General features: G+C 55.6%; 1 protein-coding gene across 9 annotated transcripts in view; it reads left to right on the top strand.

The window, feature by feature from the left end:
- EPN2 (epsin 2) overlaps positions 1 to 20,679 on the top strand; it is a 51,999-nt gene that overhangs the window by 12,281 nt on the left and 19,039 nt on the right. For 4 of the 9 annotated variants that reach the window (XM_043904015.1, XM_043904013.1, XM_043904014.1 and 1 more), the window contains exons 2-3: positions 14,340 to 15,101; positions 16,709 to 16,876. In XM_043904015.1, the coding sequence (XP_043759950.1) occupies positions 14,507 to 15,101; positions 16,709 to 16,876 (763 nt within the window). In that variant the 5' untranslated portion in view covers positions 14,340 to 14,506. Of the gene's footprint in view, positions 1 to 8,359; positions 8,510 to 13,780; positions 13,879 to 14,339; positions 15,102 to 16,708; positions 16,877 to 20,679 lie in introns of those variants that run through there. The other 5 variants (XM_043904018.1, XM_043904016.1, XM_043904017.1 and 2 more) reach the window with 3 other exon arrangements.

Raw genomic sequence — 20,679 nt, 5'->3', positions numbered from 1 at the left:
GCCTTTTATGGCCGAATGATATTCCGTCCTGTGGACAGACCACAGTTTGTTCATCTGTTGATGGACACTTGGTTTGTTTCCACTTTGGCAGCTGTGAGTAGTTGCCGCTTTAACTTGTCAGTTCTTAATTTGAAACGTGGTGATGTGGTGTGTGGATCAAAAAGAAAATGTCACCTGTGAGGGGGCAGGAAGGTGTCTTACCTTGGCTCCGTTTGTTTCCACACACACATTCAAAGGTGCTTGCTGCCGAGTGGGACACACGTGCTGCAGAAGCGCACTGTGCATAGCATCCCCCTCGGGGCACCCGGGCCCACAAGGCTGCTGTCTGCCTCTGGGGGCCATGAGGCCCACCCAGCAGGCTGCTGACCAAGGACAGGCCCTGCCCTTCCCAACCTCAGCAGCCACAGCCGTGGGTCTGGGGGTGGACGGTGGCCTCTCTGAGCAAGGCGGCGAGGGGATGATCTCTCATGTCCTCTTGGAGCCATCGGTACACAGGTGGATGCCTTTCCCTGCTTTCCCCAGTGAGACGGTCAGAGTCAGTTCCCTTGTGGCTTCATGACTGCATGCTGAGTTCAGGATGGCTGGTTAGATACACGGCTGTCAGCTGGACCATGAAATCATTCGGGAGCATGGCGTAGATGTGAGCGCTGATTTCTGGTAGGAGTTTATTTCCAGTGAAGAGTCAGTGGCAGCCCAACTGCTGACTGTGGGTCAAGGGCTGCCATGCGGGTGCAGAGGGGCCCTTGTCCACTTCATAGGGGTCTGGTCCTGGTGTTGGGAGCACGTTTCATCTATGTCACGCTGTGTGTCCCCTTATGAGGACATGAGGGTGGGGTTCATCTCAGGCCCCAGGACAAGGAGAAGCTTCTTCTGTGACTCTGGTCTGTTTTTGTCTGTAGACAGTGTGAGTCATCTTTGCTTTGGCCACCAGGAAGCTCAGCTCAGAGCCAGTCTCTTGTCCCAATTCTGGTGTGGTCTGCACTTGGTTTCTAACCTTGCTTTCTGGCCCTGCTTTTTTTCTCCCCCTTCTGTTTCCCTGTTGCCTGGGTTTCTTCATTCACTTGCTATTCGCTGTGTCTCCTGGCTTCCTCTGAGCCAGTGATTCTCAAATGCTGGGCCCCCATCACCTTTGGTTCTAATTATTCTGGGTGGGGCCTGAGCATGTCAGTTCCTGAAGCTTGCCAGAGATCCCGATACAGATCCCCCTCGCAGGCGGGGGTTGTGAGCCACTGATGTTGGCTGTTTGCATTCTTTTTAGCAACAAGGCAGGAAACACGGGCAGAAAGGATGGAGTTGGGGAGGACAGCCGATGCAAAGGATGGTGGCCTGAGCTCAGAGAAGCAGTCAGGTGGATCATGTAGTTCCTGGTAGCCTTCTTGCTGGTGGAACCAGCGGGACCTCTCCTTGGCCAGCCCGCAGAGGCCTCACCTCCTGGACAGACCAGGGATGAGCGGCTATAGAATTTGCTCTGAGGGCTTTGGGCCTGCCTGGTGGGAGCGTGGCTGTGTGACAACGTCCTCGGGCCGTCCAGGACCTGAGCCTGTGTGTGGGGCCCAATCAGGCTGCCATTTGCTATTGAATGCAGTTCTAGAGAAGTCCAGTGGATAAGAAGGCATTCATAACAGGGTCTTTTCAACTAATCTGACCCTGCCTGTGTGTTAAAGGAGCACTCTCCCTGCTCTAATCAAGAGAAGGAATAAATTATTACTGAAAATACATTCCTTCTTGATTTAAAAAAATATTCTTTATTGGCAGGAGAGTAAAGTAGCATAAGAAATCACCATGTAACCTGACTGCAAGGTGTTAGGTAGATGTTAACATTTGACGAAAGAGAAACGTTTTCTTTAAACAACGAAACCAAACCCTTTATTATTTCTTCCCTCTCTTTCCCTCTTCCCAGTTTTTTTTCATTAGGTTCTTTTGACTTTGAGCAAGAATCTTGGTAACTTCTTTCCCTCTTCACCATCTGATTATCGATAGTTTTTCCAAAGACTAAAGCCCGCTCTGATAAAACATACACACCAAAAAAAAAAAAAAACCATACGCACCGACCAAGTGTCTTCAGGCTGGTTCTTCTCCATGCTGTCTCGCGGGGAATGTTGATGATGCCTGTCTTAATGGTAATGAAAGAAAATGTGGGAAGTTCATAAAAGTAGGAAGGGCCAAGCTAGAACCAGCCTCGTCACTGTAATTGTGGCTAATATTTTGGTGTATTTTCTCTAAGTTTTTTGTTTAGTGCCCAGGGGTCTTTGTGGCCTGCGTGACTGTCACGGGATGGCACAGAGCTTTCTCTCAGATGGCTGAGCTGGGAAGAGGTCAGCTGCCTCCTGTGGTTTGTCCCCCACTCCCTTGCTGTGGGTGTGGGGTCTTGTGGCTGGGAGAGCACCGCTGGGGGTGAGGCTGGGGAATGAGGGGCGTATTCAGCAGTTGGATGTGGGAGGGGGAGGAGGAGACCCTGACAGGGAGGCTGTAGGGGTTGCTGGGATGGGGCGTGTAGGCAGGGTGGCCTTCAGGGAGGATGACTTTGGGGCTGAACAGTGGAGCGGAAGACTGCTGGCTCTGTGAGCCTCACAGACTCCGGAGTGGGTGGCGCCCCCCGGGCAGAGTCAGCTGCAGCTTTGGGGGCCCAGGTTGCCTTTTACCATGTAGTTCAGGGAGTGGCACTGATACCCCATTCTCCCAGGGCCAGGTGCCTGGGTGCTGGATCTTTGAAACCTTCCCTCCTGGGCTGGAGTGGTGTCCGACCTGTCGTCCTGGGTTTCTGAAGAAACCTCCTCCCTCACTGAGATCAGGCTGGTTTATGATGAGGTGGTCGTGGGTGGTTTATGCCTCTCCTTTCTGGAGGCTCTGGAAGAGAAAGCAGGCCCGTTCCTCAGGAACGTGTTTACCTGAGGCTCATCAGCTCCCTCTGCTCCAGTCCAGGCTGTGGGTCCACGGGTCACTTTCGGGTGACCCACGACAAGTCAGTGCTGAGTGAGTTCCCTCTGGGGCCCTTGGTGTGGATGTGCCTGTGCCCAGCCCGAGGCCCTGTGAGCAGCTCTGCCATGCTGGGGAGGGTTCCCCACTTCCCTGGTTACAGGCACCTCCGGGAAGGAGGTGCTGGCCTCCCCTGAGGCTGTGCGTCCTGTGAGGGCAGCGGTCTGGTATGTGTGTATGTGGGGGGGAGTCTGCGTCAGGGATTTGTGGCGTTGCTCTGCCAACCGGTGGATGGTGAAGAAATCTATGTGGTAGACCACTAAAGGTCACTGGGAGGAAAGAAAAAGAAAATTGGGTTAAAACTAGGAGGGAAACAAATATTGTCTTCTTTAAAAGAAAAAAACTTCATTGGCACACTGCTTCTGACTCAAGCTCTCAGAAATAAAAGATGTTTAAAAACCTGTGCCATGAGGCTCACAGATGTAACCTGGAATCCATCCCCCAAGGCCTCCCGCCTCGCAGGAGGTGATGTGGAAGGGGCCAAGCACAGTGCCCAATGAACTGGCGACTTCTGAGCATGCAGTCACTTGAGAGAGAAAGTCCCCAGCCAGTGCAGCTGGCCTCTGAGGGCCTGCCCGTCTCCCCGCAGCTCTACGTCTCTCTCTCTCTCACTGAGGCCAGGGGAAGGCCCGGCAGGAGGGTCCAGCTTTGCTGCTGGCCCTGTCTGTGCCTGCGCTTCCTTCCTTGTTGAGGCTGTATGGGTAGACCATGTTTTGTTGTTTATTTACCCATTCATCTGTGAAGGGAAGCTCTTCTCACTGGCTGGCTGTTAGGAGCGATGCTGCTGTGAACTCCAGGGCCACATGCGTGCTTGGGCACCTCATCCTTTTCTCTGGCGGAGACACAGGCCTCCACCACCCCCCCACGCTGTGGGGAACTGGCCTCTGAGGTGCTGGACGCAGAACATCACACCTCCCTTCTGCCGTGTTTTACTAGCTAGAGCCGTGGCTGATCCCTGAGGAGCGGGGAACAGCTCTGTTACAGGTCCAGGAGGCAGTGGACCGGAAGTCCTTGGTGCACAGAAATGATGACCACAGAGAGGGAGTGGGCATCCTGGGCCCAGGGGAGGGGTCACTGCAAGGTGGGGTTCCCAGGTGCAAATTACCTGCCACTGGTAGGCCCGCCTTGGAAGCTGGTTGGTGGAGAGACCATGAGTCCTCCAGGGAGCAGCTTAGAACATGTGGTGGTCTTCAAGGAAGGACCCGGGAGCCTCCTGTAAGTTATGTTTGGGTCCTGAGGCTGAGGAGCTGGCACTGAGCCTCCTTGGCGGGTACTGCCTCACTCACCCTCTCTCCTCTCCTGTGAAGTGCTTCCCTTGCAGGCTGGGGCACATAGTAAGCCATCGATAAACTCAGCAGTCACCTCGGTGAGTTTTGCCAGCAGCAGCCGAGCCTGCGGTCAGTGAGTGTGCGGGCTGGCCTCCCAAGTTTGGTTGTTTTCCTGTGAAGCACAGGTGTGCCGGAGGACCCGGTCCTCCCCCTGGTCGTCCCCGGGCTGACCGAGGGAGCAGGAGGCTGGTGGCCAGTGAGGCAAGGAAACACTTCTTTCTCTAAAGTGGAGTGTTTTCTGGGCAGATCTCTGTGTGCACTGTCATCCGTGCTGGAAACTCACTCGTTTATTATTTTCCTCAACAAAGTAGGACAAAGGCAACGTAAACATTGTTTGAAGAGAAGTATTTGCTAATGGAGATAAAGCCAAAAGGAAAATAACAACTTTAACTTCTTTTTGGTTTTTGTGTTTTGACATTCAGCAGCATACTTCTAATCTTTTAAGAATTAAAAAAATTACATGGTATGCCAGCCGCGGTTTGTTTCTGCTTGTTAACTTTAGTGTGAAATTGACTCAGTGCCGCCTTGCCAGACATGGGCCTCTCCAGTCCTGCTTTTCTCCTGGGTGGGGGAGGTGCCCAGCGGGACCGAAGAGGGTGCGGCAAAGGCCTGCGAGCAGCCGTGGGCCCCAAAGGAGGAGTGAAGGGACTCCCCTCCATCCATTCAGATCCTTCATGGGGTCATCTATCGGCTTCCAAGGCTGCTGCTGCCATTTTCCTGAGGAGGAAACAGATTAGTGAGGTGACAAAAACATGGTGTGGGGGCAGCTCTCTCTCCACTCCAACCAGTGGTAGTTTTTAACCCCCAGTAGCATCACAGCCCATGTTTCCATACCCCGTGAGACGTTGGGGGACCTGGACTCGGGCGTCGGGTGAGGGTGTGGGGAGCAGCCGAGGCTGGGGCAGCGTGGGAGCAGGTGGGGTTGAGTCACTCCTTCCCGGGGCAGCTGTGTGCCCGGCTCCGCGCCAGGCCCTGTGAGGCAGCCCCAGTGTGCAGACAGTCGGGGCCTCTGTCCAGAGGCCGTGGGAGGAAGTGGGAAGAGACGGGGGAGGCCGGAAGCGCAGGTGGCCTGCAGGGCAGCCGCAGCAGGTGGGGGGTGCTCTGCAAGGCTGGCTGGAGGTGGGGGGCGGTGATGGGCTCGGTGCTGTGCCACAGAGGCTGGCCCCATGCAGCAGGTCTGGAGGGCTGAGGGCCCCACACTGGGTGTTGGAGCTGTTTGTTGGCATAACCAGGCAGAGAAGATACAGCCCTCCCAGCCTGAGGCTTGCCTCCTGCTGCCTCCTCTGGGCTCTTCATCCCTGTTGGTTGGCATCATGCCCCACATCCCCTCAACTCCCCTCCCCTGCACCACAGGATGGTTCTCCTGTGTCTCCACCTCTCTCCTGGCCCTTCTTGGACGTCACTGATGGCCACTCACCCCCTTCTGACTTGCGCCCCCTGTCCACTCTCCTGGGCTCCCCCAGCGCCCACCCCAGCCTTGGCACAGCTGCCCCGGCCGTGTCTGTTCTCTGTGCTGGTCCTGCCAGCACCTCCAGCTTCATTGTCTTCATTGTTATATGGCCTCCTTCCTTCTTCTGAAGTGGGCACACCTTCCCCACCTTGACATACTGTGTCCCTGCCATTCCGCTGGCAGCCAGGCGCTGTGGTATGGGCGTCTGCCTGCTTCCTGCTCTTCCCTCGCCACCCCACCCCCAATCCGCCTGCTGTGACTCCATCAGGACTGCAGGAGCCCCGCCTCCACTGTGCTGCTTCTCTGCCCCGAGACATGCACACCCACTCCAGCAGCTTCGGCTGCAGCAGTGTTTCTTAAAATAATGTTAAGTGGAAGCCGTTGAATGTTACTCATCTTAAAGAGTTTTTTATCGTTAGAATGCCGCGGTACCTTTGCTGGTTCCTTAGAAAGTTAAACCAAGAGCTCCCATGTGACCCAGCAGCCCTCTTCCTCAGCACCTTCCCAGGTGAGCTGAGCACACACATCCACACAAACACTCATATGCAGAGTTCACACCAGCATTGTGCCTAAAGGCCAAGATATGGAAACAGTCCAGGTGTCTGGCTGATCAGTGGGTAAATCAATGTGGTCTGTCCTTACGAGAGGAAAATTACCACATAAAGGAATGAGGTACTGATAATGCAGTATAAACGAACCTTTAGAATACTCTGAGTGAAAGGAGCCAGACATAAAAGGAACATACTGTGTGGTTTTGTGTGAAATGTCCAGAGTAGGTGAGTCCACAGAGACAGGAGGCAGCTTGCTGGGGGCTGGTGAGAAGAGGAGTGGGTAGTGATGGCTGATGAGCAGGGCCTCCCGGGAGACGAAAACGTTGCTGGGGGCTGGTGAGAGGAGGAGTGGGTAGTGATGGCCAATGAGCAGAGTCTCCTGGGGGATGAAAACGTCCACTGCAGTGACTGTTACCCATCACCATGTGTGTATGCTAAGTCACTGAGTCATGTCTGACTCTTTGTGACCCCACGGACTGTAGTCTGCCAGGCTCCTCTGTCCATGGGATTCTCCAGGCAAGAATACTGGAGGGGGTTGCAATGCCCTCCTCCAGGGGATCGCCATGCCCTCCTCCAGGGGATCTTCCCAACTCAGGGATTGAGCCCACGTCTCTTATGTGTCCTGCATTGGTAGGCAGGTTCTTTGCGACTAGTGCCACCTGGGAAGCCCATCCAACACTGTGAGGATCCTAAGTTGTGAGTGTGAATTGCCTACTTTAAAATGGCGAATTTCGTCTTAATAAAAACAAATAGAAAGACCTCCTTTGCCCAAATGCCATAGCATGATACCTGTTTTCATGTGTGTGATTACTTAATGCAGGTATTTGAATTTAGAAGTAAACTGATTTAGGGACTTCCCTGGTTGTCCAGTGGTTAGGACTCTGTGCTTCCACTGCCATGGCCCTGGCTCAGTCCCTGGTCAGGAACTAAAATCCCACAAGCTGAGTGTGGCCAAAAACAAAGTAGACTGATTTGAAGAAAAATATTAAGCATACAATAATGCAGCTTATATTAAGAATTAAAGAGGAGGATTCCTAACAGCGCCTGGAACGTCATAAGTGCCCTGTGAGTGTTAACCGTATGACTCTTACTTGGAGGGTTTGACAGAGACCTGGAAGGGGAGTAATGAATTGGCAGGTCCAGATTCCTCAGTGTGTGAGGCCCCCAGACCCGCCCCTCTCCTTGCCACCTCTTCCACGCATGCCCACGGCTCCCCTCTGCCCCCATCCTTCCGCAGCTCTGCCCCAGGTGCCCAGGTGTCCCGCCGGCTGTCCCGACCCAGATGGGGGCAGGGGCTGCGTCCTGGGCTTCCCCATGGGCATCATTCCTTGTGTGCCCAGTGTGAGAAAAGTATCGGCTAAACCGTACGTCTGTCTGCGCTGTGACGAGGAAATGACGTTACAAGAGAGAACAGCAAGAACGTTTGTAAAATGCCGTGCAGATGTCGCTGTGTGCCCTGCAGAGCAATAGCTCTGCTCCCGGAGCAGGGTGTAGAAGCCTTGGTGCATGAGTCTTGGCAACTTATCTGCACACACCAGCACTGTTCACGATGGCAAGAAGGTGAAGTGGGCCCAGGTGTCCCCAGACAGGAGAGGGGGTGGGTGTCGCTACACGTGAGCACAGGCGCTGTCACATGGCAGGGACACGCAGCAGTGTGGACAAGTCTCAGAGCCCCAGTATCGATGCCAGGGCAGACTGTGGTGGTTGGACGATGTCCATGGTAAGACTATCATCTTCTTTCTTAAAAACCATGGGACCGCAGCGCTCAGAACCCGAGCTCTTTGCGGGGGTGGGGTGGGGAAGGGGTCTGGGTGACAGGGGCATGTTGTCTGTACCCACATGTGGCTGGTGTGTGCTCTTGTGTGTGCCCAGCAGCACATACGTCATAAAAATGTACGAGGATAGAGTGGTGGCTGGAAGACCTTCTCTGGGCTGACGCTGACATTTGAGAGTCCAGTCAGCGGTGCAGAGTAAATAAGATCCTGGGAACATCTCCAGCAGAGGAGGAGGAGGGAAGTCGTATTTTTATTCTGGACCAAAAGAGGAAGTTTACCTTTCGGCACTGAGACTGGTTTTTTTCCTGGTGGTACTTCAGACGACGGCTGTTCTTAAAGGAGTAATCAGAACTCTCGGGTTGTTCCAGCCCATGTGGCTGCTTCAGCAGAAGACGCAGCAGTCACTGAAGAGGTCCCGTTTTTATTAAGGTGTGAGTTCTGATGGGCTGATGTTTACATCGTCTTGGAGTCTCTGATGCGCACGCTTCCTTCCACCCACCAGCTTTCCTCATGTTCATGTCTGTGGGGCCTGACACTTTCCAGGGCAGTGCTTTCTGAGAAGAACCTTAAAGGCCCCTCCTTGGTGGGCTATGTTGGAAGGCGCTGGGAACGCCAGGGGCCTGTTCCAGGACAGCACCACACCGCCTGGGCCTCACGTCCGCACGCGGGCAGGGGCTGGCCCTTTAGCTCCAGCGTCTGGGCTCCTGCCCGCTTGGCTTGCTGAGCTGGAGACGGGCTGAGCAGGGGTAGGAGGGTGGTTATTTCTGTGCTGTCTCTCTGCCTGTTTAGCACCTGACAGGAGGGGCCTTCGAAGCCTCTGGATTCAGCGAGGAAGGATTCACTATTCTCATGGTAGCGTGGGGTTTGTCTGAAGCCAAACAGACGAGATGAAGAGGATAGGACCAGAAGCCAGATGTCTGGGAGCAAGTCCCAGTCCTGCCACGTGCTGGCATGTGGCTCAGGCTAGTTTCTTACCCTCTCTGTGCCCGACTTCCTCACCTGCGAATTCTTACTGAGGTTCAGCGAGCAGACGCTCTGGCATGTAGTCAGGGCTGTTAGGATTCTCCAGTGTCTGTTGAGAGAGCCTGTGCTATTTTCAGTTTCTATTCTGAGCCTGTTCTGTTCGGGTGACTGTTGGCATCAGAGAGTTAGCACATCTGAGGCCTTGTTGGAAATGCCAGCCACACAGGAGAGGACTGGGCCTGGGCCCAGGCGTGACGGTCAGGAAGGGGCTTGTGGACGATCCCGCCTGCCCGACCAGGAGGTGCCTTCTGCCCAGCATGTTCTGCCCAGGCCCTGCTGCTTCTGTAGCCGTGTCCCCTGCCCTGGACCATGTCCCCAGGCTGCCCTCGGGATGCTGCTGAGAAACATCCTCAGGGGCACACTCTGGGAGGACGCAGGTATCTGGACCCGTGTCCCTCAGCGCCGAGCAGCGGCTGCCCCATCTCATCACCTGGTCTGCTCCTGAGCCCAGGCTGGTAGGGAGGCAGGGCTCCGCTGCCCGTGGGACTGCCTGGGTATTACTGGCTGACATGGTTCACCCCTGCCCTCAGGTCCTTTGTTGTGAACTCTTAGCCACGTGGAGTGGTTTTATATGTTCACTGGGCAGAGTGGCTGTTCTGACCCCAGCAACAGAGACCCTGAGGGAGACTGCTGGGGGACTAGCCCAGTGTGAGCCCCGTGTCTGAGGAGTGGAGGGGGGTAGGGCGCTGTCTGCCTTGTTCAGTTTCCCTCTGTGCCCGCTCGCTCAGCCCACGTCAGCAGCCTGTGCTGAGGACACATGGTGAAGATAGGGACACAGCAACTGGGATGAGCAGGAACGTATCCCACATGGAGAGGATCTGCCCACAGTGGGAGCTGGTGACTTGAGAGAGTGACTGTGGTCCCCAGATCTCAACTGACAGGAAAGAGCCAGTGGGGCAGTGCGGGGGGAGGCCGTGGGCAGGGGATCAGGCCATGCCTGGGCCGGGGAGAGTGCCAGGGGGCGGAGGGTGCACCCGTGCTGGCCCCGGAGGCGCTCACCTGCTGTCTTCTGGGCTCTGGTGCCCCCCGCACTGCCTGGGGTGGGCTGCAAGGACCTCAGCCACACTCCCGGAAGCCCATGGGAGCCCCTTGTGCAAGGCCGGGTCTGCACTTACACTGTCTGGAGGTGCCTGTCCTCACCCGCGGGCTTCCTCTTGGCAGCATCTTGAGCTCCTGAGAGAGCAGTGTTGGGTGACTGCTGCGCCTGAAACCAGGCCCGTGTGGTCCACAGCCACCCCCCTCCCCTGGCTTCCCCTCTCCTGCTGGCTCCTTAGGACGTGGCCACAGCCCAGCACTCAGCGCCACCACAGTGTCCAGCCAGGTCTAAATTAAGCATGAAACCCTGGGAATTCTACATTTTCCCATGTAGCTCTGTTCTTTTCCCCGAGTGTCTCAAGTTGGAAACTTCTGATCAAGCCCATTGTGGGCCTGCCCTGTGTGTGCGTGGGTGGGTGTGAAGTCATCAGATGCCCCCTTCTGTGCCCCAGTCTCTGGGTGGTGTGGCCACTGGCCATCAGGGGGGTCTCTCTCTCTGGTGGTAGAGTCACTCAGCGTGTTAGAATGGGACTCTGGCCCAGGGGTCACAAGCTCCTTTCTTGGAGGGGGGCTGAGTTCCGGGGGCTGCTTTTCTCACTCCACAGACCCGGGAAGGCCCACAGGCCAAGAGAAACATCCACCACTAGGCTTGTCGCCAGAACTCTAGCCTCATGGTGGCTGACCTGGGGCTGGTCTAAGGTGGGGGCTCCTGTGACACCCTGGAGCTGACAGGAGTTGAGCCTTTGTCAGAAAGGGGCTTTGGGATGGGAGGCTAGGCTGGGCGTCTGGTCTACCCTGCCATCCAGGAGCGGGAGGCTGGGCCTGGCCCAGCCCTGAGCTCTGCTTTCCAGGCCCCTGGTTCTGTGTGCTGTCTGGTTTCTGGCAGGGTTGTTTAAGAATGTTGTCTTCGTTGGTCATTAGCAAAACTACTTGGAGGAGTAGTGGAGGGGAACATTGAGGAATTTTCTGTTCTCGGAGGCATGCTCACCCATCCACTAGTCCAGGCACCAGTGTTTGGCCCTCGCTTCTCTCCGGGAGGTGCTGCTTGCCACACCACCATTTCTAAGTGACTGTGTTGTCGGATGGCCAGAACCATGTCTCCTGAGCCTGGTCCTTGTTTCACACCATCTTTCAGAATGACTGCACTTCAACCCCCGTGTAACCTGCAGCCCAGCTGCTCTTCCTCGAGACTGAATGATCTGCCACACTGGTAAAGAAAAGCAGGATTCCTCACGTGTGTTTTCAGTGCTTGATTTCTGCTTTTAGAAAAATCACTAATGTGGTCATTGGAGGCTGTCTGACATCGAATTTGAATTTTCCTGTGCTTGTTCCAAGACTCTCATGTCTTGGGAGAAGCCCCCAGGTGGCTCTTCCTTTTTGAGGGGGCAGGGGTCATCCGGCGTTGGGGGGACGGTCAGTCCCCCTGCAGCCAGTTAACTGGCACCCGGGGCTCTTCCTGCACTGTGGGTGCTGTCACTGTACCTGCTTTACATCTCAGAGTTAAGAGTCTCAGATGTTTGTTTTTGAAATTCTTCACATATATGAACGCAGAGTTTTCTTGAAGTCCGCTTTTGGGGTAGAGATATAAGATTTGATTTCTCTGCCCACCGAGGAGTCCTGGAACACGGATGCTATGTTCGGTGAGTGAGGCGGATGGCCCTCAGCTTCCCTGCAGGTGTCGCCTGCCTGGAGAAAGTCACAGAAGGCTGCCAGACGCAGAAAAGGAGCTGCCATCTGCGGATCCTGTTAGGTTTGGGGAGGGGAGAGACGTTTGCTGCCGTTCCCTCATAGCTGGTCTGGGTCCCTGATAATGATCCCCGAACCCTGAAAAGCCCCCCAAATGGGGGTTTGGTGGAGACCCCAACCATCAGCGTTTTCTTGACACCTGGCCAGTCACGTCCCTGTCACAGAAAGGATGACCAGGACTCACGTGGGCTTTGACCAGGGCCCACCTGGGGTCTGGAGCCACGAGGGCTGCTTCCTCCCTCATCTGGGACTCTGGATTTGGAAGGAATTTCCCCACCCAACTCTGCAGGCTCTTGAACACATTTTTATGGAATTCTTCTTGCCTCCAGGGGCATCACTCTAGCCTTGGAATTTTTTGTTTGTTTTTTTAGTGTTGTTCTGTTTGCTGTTTTATTCAATCTATTTGTAGTCTCCACTGTCAGTGGAATTCTGGTTGTGTTTTCAAATATGCCAGCATTTTTCTGCCCCAGCTCGTCTTTGGCAAATGTGATCCAGCTGTTACTTTATGGTCACCATTATAGGCTGCTCTTGAGAAAGAGTCATGATCCGAGACTGGCTGGGCTGCCTGCATGTTGGGGCCAAGGGACGCAGCTCCTTGGTCGTACTGGGCCATGGCTCAGCTGTGGCTAAGGGCCCGTCCTTCAGGCTTTGTGTGTGTGGATGGGCTGTTGCCTGGGACAGGGCATGCGTGCTGCAGGTTACACGTGGCTGTGATGGCTTCTGCAGCTGTGAAGTGCAGGGTAGGGGAGCCTGCCGGGCCCCAGGTGGGTGACAGACAGGGTGCTGGGTGGCCCTGGGGCTCTGGGACCTCGAGTGTGACCAGTGACGCTGGAGCGTTTGCTCGGGAGGCCCCCTCTGAGGCCCATCCTGTCTGGCGGCCATGGATGACCAGCCTGGTCATGTCACACATGCAGGTCCCCACAGAGCACCTGGCCCTGCTCCTCGCACACACTGTACAAGGTTTGTAAGAGCTGGCCGGGCAGTGGAGTTCACTCTGCCCACCTTCAGCTGAGTCCCATTCTGCTGAAGCCCTGCATCTGCAGATGAAGACAGAATTCTTCACCTGTCTGAGGGTGGAGAGGCCTTGCTCACCAAGCAGATGTCTAATTGTCACCAGGATGACAGTTATGAGCTTCTCCTATTTGGCTGCATGTGAGGAGTGGGCATTTCTTGTGGCTTCCCCACTCCTGACACTTGCTGATTACTTATTTCTGAAGCCGGGATGAAGCTGGTGGAGGCCGCCCACCCATTGTTCCTCTGGCAGAAGCAGCAGAGTGAGGGCCCCTGTGGGAGGAGGGAGAGAGTCCTCAGCAGGGAGCCTTGGTCAGCTGACCTCATGACCCAGAAGGAAGGCTCTCCATCTGCACCAGGGGAGGGGTGATCCTTACCCGGAAGGAAGGCTTTTTGTGAGCATACAAGGAGACAGCCTGGCCCAAGGCCACCCAGCTCTTTCCCAGGCCAGAAGCCCAGTGACAGCTGAGTGTGGGGTGGGGGTGGGGAGCTGCAGGTCCTGGGCCCCCTCCCCATTCTGTAGGAGAGGAGTCACCTGGCACTGCTTCCTTTTCAATCCCCACCTGCCCCCTCTCCTCCTCTGAAGACCTCCCCCTGAGGGCTAGCTCTGCAGGGAGTGCTTTCCTCGCCTCTGTGGCCCACCGCCACAGTCGAGTTGCCCTGGACTTGCATCCTCAGGTCCCCACGCTCACCTCTGTCCCCTGCCAGATGCCTTCCTGGGGAAGGGGCACTATTTTTAACTTGTGTCAGCAGCGTTTATATCGCGGTGCTGGGTGCTCACTGGCAGCCAAACCAGGTGGTGTCCTCCACACTCTGGGCCAGGCCTGTGGCCAGAGGCATAGCCTTCACTCCAGCTCCGCAGGTGTTCCTTCCCTGGAGAGATGTGTTTGCGGCAAAGGGCTGGGTGGACCTGTTAATGTGGAGCCCTCGGTTCTCTTCTCTCTCAGATGAGGAAACTGGGCCAGAAGCAGTTTATTTGTAAGGTTGTATCAGTGCTACATAGCTTGTGCTAGATGCTAGAGGCTCTGAAAGCCCAGTGGGGCCTCAGCCCTGGTCTCGAAGGGGTTGGGCATCTCTGTAAGAAGTCAGGAGAAGAGGGTCAGAGAGAGTCTCTGGAGCCAGTGTAGATGGTGTGAGATTCTTCTAGCGGGCATCTGCCAGGTGTGGCAGAGCAGATGCAGCAGAAGTGGTTTGAAAATAGACCAGGAGTTACAGTGTTACTGCTTTCCTTCCAGAGGCTTAAACTTGAGTTTAAACTGTATTGGTTATTAACGTGTAGTATTGATCTTATCTTAGTTTTGAAGGGAAGATGGCATTCTTCTTGTCCCCGGGGGCTGGAGGATGTCCTCTCACCACCCGGGTTGGCCGACCAGTGCCTGCCATTTGCAGAGCGCCTGCTGTCTCAGGGGAACTCACGCACAGTACCGTTTGTTACTTTCTCTAGGTCATGGCTTCTGGCTTCTCAGATCTGAGGCTCCATTAGAGGAAATGACCGTCAGGGACCCTGCTCCAGACCTGTTACAGAGACTGAACCTCTGTGAGGCACAAACCTGCTGGAGACGGGGAAGCTTCTCTCTCTGAAGGGATCTGCACTTGTCACAGAACGTAAAGATGACGACCTCGTCCATCAGACGGCAGATGAAAAACATTGTCAACAACTACTCGGAAGCCGAGATAAAAGTGCGGGAAGCCACCTCCAATGACCCATGGGGCCCGTCCAGCTCCCTGATGACGGAGATCGCGGACCTGACCTACAACGTGGTGGCCTTCTCGGAGATCATGAGCATGGTGTGGAAGCGACTCAACGACCACGGCAAGAACTGGCGGCACGTGTACAAGGCACTGACGCTGCTCGACTACCTCATCAAGACGGGCTCAGAGCGCGTGGCCCAGCAGTGCCGTGAAAACATTTTCGCCATCCAGACCCTGAAGGACTTCCAGTACGTCGACCGTGACGGCAAGGACCAGGGGGTCAACGTGCGTGAGAAGGCCAAGCAGCTGGTGGCCCTGCTGAAGGATGAGGAGCGGCTTAAGGCCGAGCGGGCCCAGGCCCTCAAGACCAAGGAGCGCATGGCCCAGGTGGCCACCGGCATGGGCAGCAACCAGATCACCTTTGGCCGGGGCTCCAGCCAGCCCAACCTGTCCACCAGCTACTCGGAGCAGGAGTACGGCAAGGCCGGGGGGTCACCGGCTTCCTACCATGGCTGTGAGTAGTAACCCCCATTCCGGGCACCAGGCTCAGCCAGAGATTGTGGCCACTACCTTCCCGCTGCTGGCACCTGGCAGCAGCCCCTCAGTCCGCCTGGGGTTACTGTTACAGAGGGACTTCTGGCCTGGGGTCCCAAGACCCTCTGCCACTCTGGGGTTTGACTCTGTGCATGTGGGCAGGGCCGGCCCCGGGGGCAAGGTGGGCCCAGAGGATGGATTACCTGCTTCCTTCTCAGGGCAGGGCTGAAGCAAAGGGCCTGGCTGCCCCAGGAGCAGGGGATTGGCGGTCCTGGAGAATCTACTCTCTTTTATCTCATATTCAGTGTCTTTCTGAAACTGGGCTTTCTGAAGCTGGTCTCCCGACTGGCTCAGCGTCTGTTCTGCTTGAGCATCACTGGGTGAGGCAGTGCATGTCCGCCTCACTTGCAGAGGGAGAAGCCAGGCTTCCTTCCCACCCTGAGTGGGAGTCCTTGCTGATTCGGTCACACGGTTGGGTCCGTGCTTTCTGGGCTGCTCTATTTTCTTGCTTTGCATGTTGAAGATGCTGGGTCTTTGCCCAGTGTTCAGGAGCGATGTCAGAGAGCAGAAGTGGCATTCAGGGCCTGACAGAGGCTGGCCAGGGAGCCATGTTGGCATCCTAGATGTTCATGGACGTGGGCCCTGAAACGGTGCCCCTCTGCCTTCTCAGTGCAGTGGCAAGCAGGCAGCCCTGGTAGCCTGCAGGGTGAGGGACACAGAAATTGTTCCTCTGGCTGTGAAAACAAGAATCCAGGTACCCCTACCCTTTGCTTTTGGAATAAGTAACAGTGTTAGCTTAAAAAAAATTTTAACCCAGTTGTTTGCAGTTTGACAACCCCCTGTTGACCTTGCTTATTTAGTTTGGCAGTTTTCAGTTTGTCGTCACCCTGCCACTTGTAGCGTTTGTGTTGAGCAGATTTGCACAGTGGGGTCGGACTCCCACCTCTGGGATTCTCAGTGATTGTCAAGCTCAGAGGCCAGCATTCCTTGTCCCACTTGTAGTTCTTGTCGTTTCCCCACCTAGTTTGGATGACTTTGCTCAGGCAAAGGCTGGGACCTTGGTGAAGCTGCTTAAAAGAAATGGAGCATGCAATCTGGGGCTCCAGGGGCTCCCCTACACTAGGTTGATAGAAAAGGAAGATTGCCCTTAAGAAGTGAAGTCATATGTGTGCCTCAGGGAGCCCCTCTCCTCCAAGAAAGGCAGCTGCAGGTGGGCTGGGCTCCGGGCTGGCCTCCTCTTTGGAAGTGGTCACGTAAGGGCCCTGGGGGCTGCTTTTCTCCTGCCTGCCTTTTGAGGTCATTGCCCCTGAGTCCCGAGAACCGAGAATAGGAGCTGAAGCCATGTCGCATGCATCGAGTGAAGACTGTTCCAGGGCTGGGAGGAGGTGGTGGGGCCTTGTGTCTGGTCCCATGGCCTCAGCCTTCGCCTCCCTGCCCAGCAGCCCTGAGTTGGCCCGCCTCTGAGAGCCCGAGCTTAAGCTGCATGTTCAAGAGTCTGTTCGCGGGGCCCGACCTTGCTTTTCCCTCTAACAGCCTGTCTCTGTGTGTGTGTGTGTGTGTGTGTGTGTGTGTGTCCCTGCCCCACAGCACCCGAGGCCTCGCTGTGTCCCCAGCACCGCACTGGGCCCCTGCGGGGTCAGAGCGAGGAGCCGCCGCTGAGCCAGCGCCCGCCCTTCCTGCTGCGCCCAGGGCCGCCCTCCTGCCCGGCCAGCGACCCGGCCCAGCCCTGCCTCTCTTGGGACCCCGCAGCCCAAGGTGGGAAACGTGGGCAGCCTGCTGGGTGTGCTCCTGGTCGCCCAGTACAGCCAGCTCTCTCCCTGCCTCCCGGGTCTCAGGGCAGCTCCCTCTGCAGCCCAGCACTGGTCCTCCCCTCTCCCAGGAGCCCTGGCTACCCTGCCTCCCTCTCCACACCCCTCACCCGGAGGCCTCAAGGGAGCCAGTGTTTGCTTTGCATGAGGCCTGGGTGGTTGTCGGGCTCTCCCAGTCCTGCACCCTGCAGGACTGGAGGTGTGCTGGCGGCAGCCCCGGGGCGCGGGGAGGACTGGGCCCCTGGGCCGGGCCTGTGGTTTGGTCCTGGTCCCACCGGCACACCCAGACGGAAGCCGTCCTCCATGCTGTAGTGATGCGGGCGGGTGAGCAGAGGACCGAATGGGGTGGATTTTGCTTCTCAGTTCCCCGCCATCCTCCCTGAAATCCGTGGGACCTGGGACTGTGGCAAGCAGAGAGTTAGCTGTCCAATCAATTGTAGGTTGCAGTGTTTGGAGGTCTCTGACTCAATGGGGATGGAAGTGAGGCTTGCTTTGGGGCTGATTGCTAGCTCTCCTGGACAACCTTCAGCTGGTGCGGGCTACGCTGAAAACAGATTTCGCTGCAGCCTGTGAAGAAGTACGCTCAGTCTGCTGCCTTGGCACCCGGGCCCGCCGCAGAGAATGCCTCTCCTCTCTTCCCTGGGTGGCTCTGACTGGGGTGGCCAGCAGCCCTTGAAGTGGCCCCCTCACTTGGGCCTAATATACCTTGCGGCCACCCTGCCAGTGCTCGCGGGATCATCGCGTTGAGCTCTGGGCCCGTTCTCCCCTCACCCTCTGTCCTGAGGGAGGACTAGCTTTGGTGCAGGGAGGCAGTCAGCATGTTTCAGACTGACACTCCTGCTGGTCCCCAGTGTCCTTGGGCCTGCCTGTCGAGTACCCGGGGCCCCCAGCTGTCCTGGGACTCTTGCATTCAAAGCCCCGAGCTGAGGCCTGCATGTCCCCCCACCAACTCGGTGCCTCCACACACTGCCAACAAGTTGGTCCACCCACAGCCCACACTGCCTCAGCTCTGGGGCCTAGAGATAGAAATTAAGGGTGAAATGACTGAGTGAGTTTGTTTTCCCAGAGTTTCTCAAGCCCTGGATGAGGTTTGGGCAAATTAGTATTACATGGTGTCACCATTCTGGTGCCTTCCTCTCTGTGTCTAGTACCCTCACCGTCACGGGTGATCCTTTCTGAGCACCTGCCTGATGCCAAGTGTGAGGTGAGGGCTTCCCCTGGGTCCTGGGGATCTACCTTGAGCACGCCAGCTTGGAATGCAGCATGAAGGGGTCACCTTGACTGGCCTTGTGAGGTGCAGCAGAGATCGAGGCTGGGCCCTCAGCTGGCGTGGTATGCTGTCTCCATCAGTGGTTGTTTCAGGCTGGGGCACTAGCCCTCTTTTCATTTTCTTTACACTTAGCCTTTGGAACTACATTTTGTGGGCTTTTCCAGAAACATGGAAATGTGCCATATCTTGAGGCTTTGAGTCTAGACCATCTGATTCCTAGAGGTTAGCTTTTGTTGGTAGTGAAGGCTGTTTCCAACTTTGTAGCTTCCCTTTTTCTGCTCCCTGAGCTGCTGGCTGCCCAGAGCCCAGGCACACGTCTGACAGGCTGGAGTCTCGGGGTGGACGCGGGCACCATGATCATGGTGCTGAGGTTTCTCGTAGGCTGCGGCCTGTCCAGTTCAGGTTCTTCCTCCTGTCCCTCTGGCTGATGACTGGCAGCCGTGCCCTTTCAGAAAGTCAGAGTCAGCAGGCGGTGTGCCCATGGGCCTCCTCCCATGGCCTGCTGGCAACTCAGTGACCAGCCCATCGGGCCAGTGCCCCTGTGGCCCGCTTTTCCACGTCTAGGTGGTAAGCTCAGCACGGGTGGCACATAAGAAACTCTGCTGGTTTTCTCATTGTAAGATAATGCCTGTCTACTCCTGATTGTGTAGAAAGTGCAAAAAGAAGATGGACCATCTTCTAATCTCCTTAGACTGCTGTTGTTCCTGTGTGTGTGTGTCCTTCTGAGTGTTTTTTCTAAGCGCGTGCTTTTCCAGGCCTGCAGGTTTGTTTGGATCCCTGCCCTTTCTATCACGACGTCGTCACCCCAGCTGCCGGGCCTCTGGGCACAGGCAGTGGTGGGGCCTCATCATGGCCATCTGTCTGGGGAGAGCCAGAGAGTTCTTACTCTGAGGAGGAATAATCAATACCCATATCCCCCATGGCCAACTGTATGAACAGATCTGGGTCTGAAGTGTGTTTCATGGGAGCAGAAGGAATCTAATGTTTTATACTGTATACATGGTAGACCAGTGTTACACACGTGTCGTTTGTAACAGAGCACACATCTCAGAAGGTTACAGCATTCATTTGGCCAGGGCTGGCACTGGGCAGTGAGGGCTCATGGTCTGCAGATGAGGCCTGGCCCTCTGTGGGCCTCCAGCTCTGGAGAGGGTGGGTGCCCTGACAGTGCGCCACATGGAGTTGCCTGGAGGGGGCCAGGCAGGCGAGTTAGAGACTGTTCTTACCCTGGGCGCAGTGGGCAGGATGCAGAGGCTCAGAGGACCCCTCAGCTGACTCATAACTTGCTCTGCATTTTCCACGTTGCTACACAGTTACGCTTGACTTCAAAGGTTAGAGCTTGGGTGGGTGAGAGGTCCATAGAGCAGGTCGGGATAGCACTCTCTCCTGTTCTGCGTGTCCCCTGTGCTGTCACAGGCTCTCACACAGCACCCCGCCTGAGGGACATGCTCTGAGAAGGGACCGCGTGGATCACAGTCTCCACCCTGTCTGAATTGTGTCCAGGTTCTCACAGTGTGGTGACAATGTGGTGAATACCTTTGGGCAGAAAGCTGCTTTTCCGAGGGGTCTTGATGTAGAATTGTCTTGTCTTCAATGTAGAATTCCAGGAAGTGAGGTTCGTGGACAGTGTGTTAGCACCATTCTGTGTCTTGAACTTGGCAGATGTTTTCCCAGCAGACCCAGCCCAGGTGCAGCGCCCCCAGCTGGGGTGCGAGAGGGGTGGCCATGCTTGGTGCATAGCCCCAAGCCCAAAATGGGTACTGAGATTTTTCTGAAAGCTAATTTCTGGTTTCAGTTAAGTTCAGTTGCTCAGTTGTGCCTAACTTTTTGTGACCCCATGGACTGCAGCACGCCAGGCCTCCCTGTCCATCACCAACTCCCAGAGCTTACTCAAACTCATGTCCATTGAGTCAGTAATGCCATCCAACCATCTCATCCTCTGTCGTCCCCTTCTCCTCCCACCTTCAATCTTTCCTAGCATCAGGGTCTTTGCAGAAGAGTCAGTTCCTTGCATCAGGTGGCCAAAGGATTGGAGTTTCAGCTTCAGCATCAGTCCTTCCAATGAACATTCAGGACTGATTTCCTTTAGGATGGACTGGTTGGATCTCCTTGCAGTCCAAGGAACTCTCAAGAGTCTTCTCAAACACCACAGTTCAAAAGCATCAATTCTTTGGCGCTCAGCTTTCTTTATAGTCCAACTCTCAGTCCATACATGACTACTGGAAAAACCATAGCCTTGACTAGATGGACCTTTGTTGGTCTCTGCTTTTTAATATGCTGTCTAGGTTGGTCATAACTTTTCTTCCAGGAAGCAAACGTCTTTTAATTTCATGGCTGCAGTCACCATCTGCAGTGATTTTGGAGCCCCCCAAAATAAAGTCTGTCACTGTTTCCACTGTTTCCTCATCTATTTGCCGTGAAGTGATGGGATCGGATGCCATGATCTTAGTTTTCTGAATGTTGAGTTTTAACCCTACTTT

The sequence above is a fragment of the Cervus elaphus genome, chromosome 5 (assembly GCF_910594005.1).
Source record: "Cervus elaphus chromosome 5, mCerEla1.1, whole genome shotgun sequence".
In the NCBI taxonomy this organism is placed as follows: Eukaryota; Metazoa; Chordata; class Mammalia; order Artiodactyla; family Cervidae; genus Cervus; species Cervus elaphus.
This window is presented reverse-complemented; position numbering and strand designations above follow the sequence as displayed.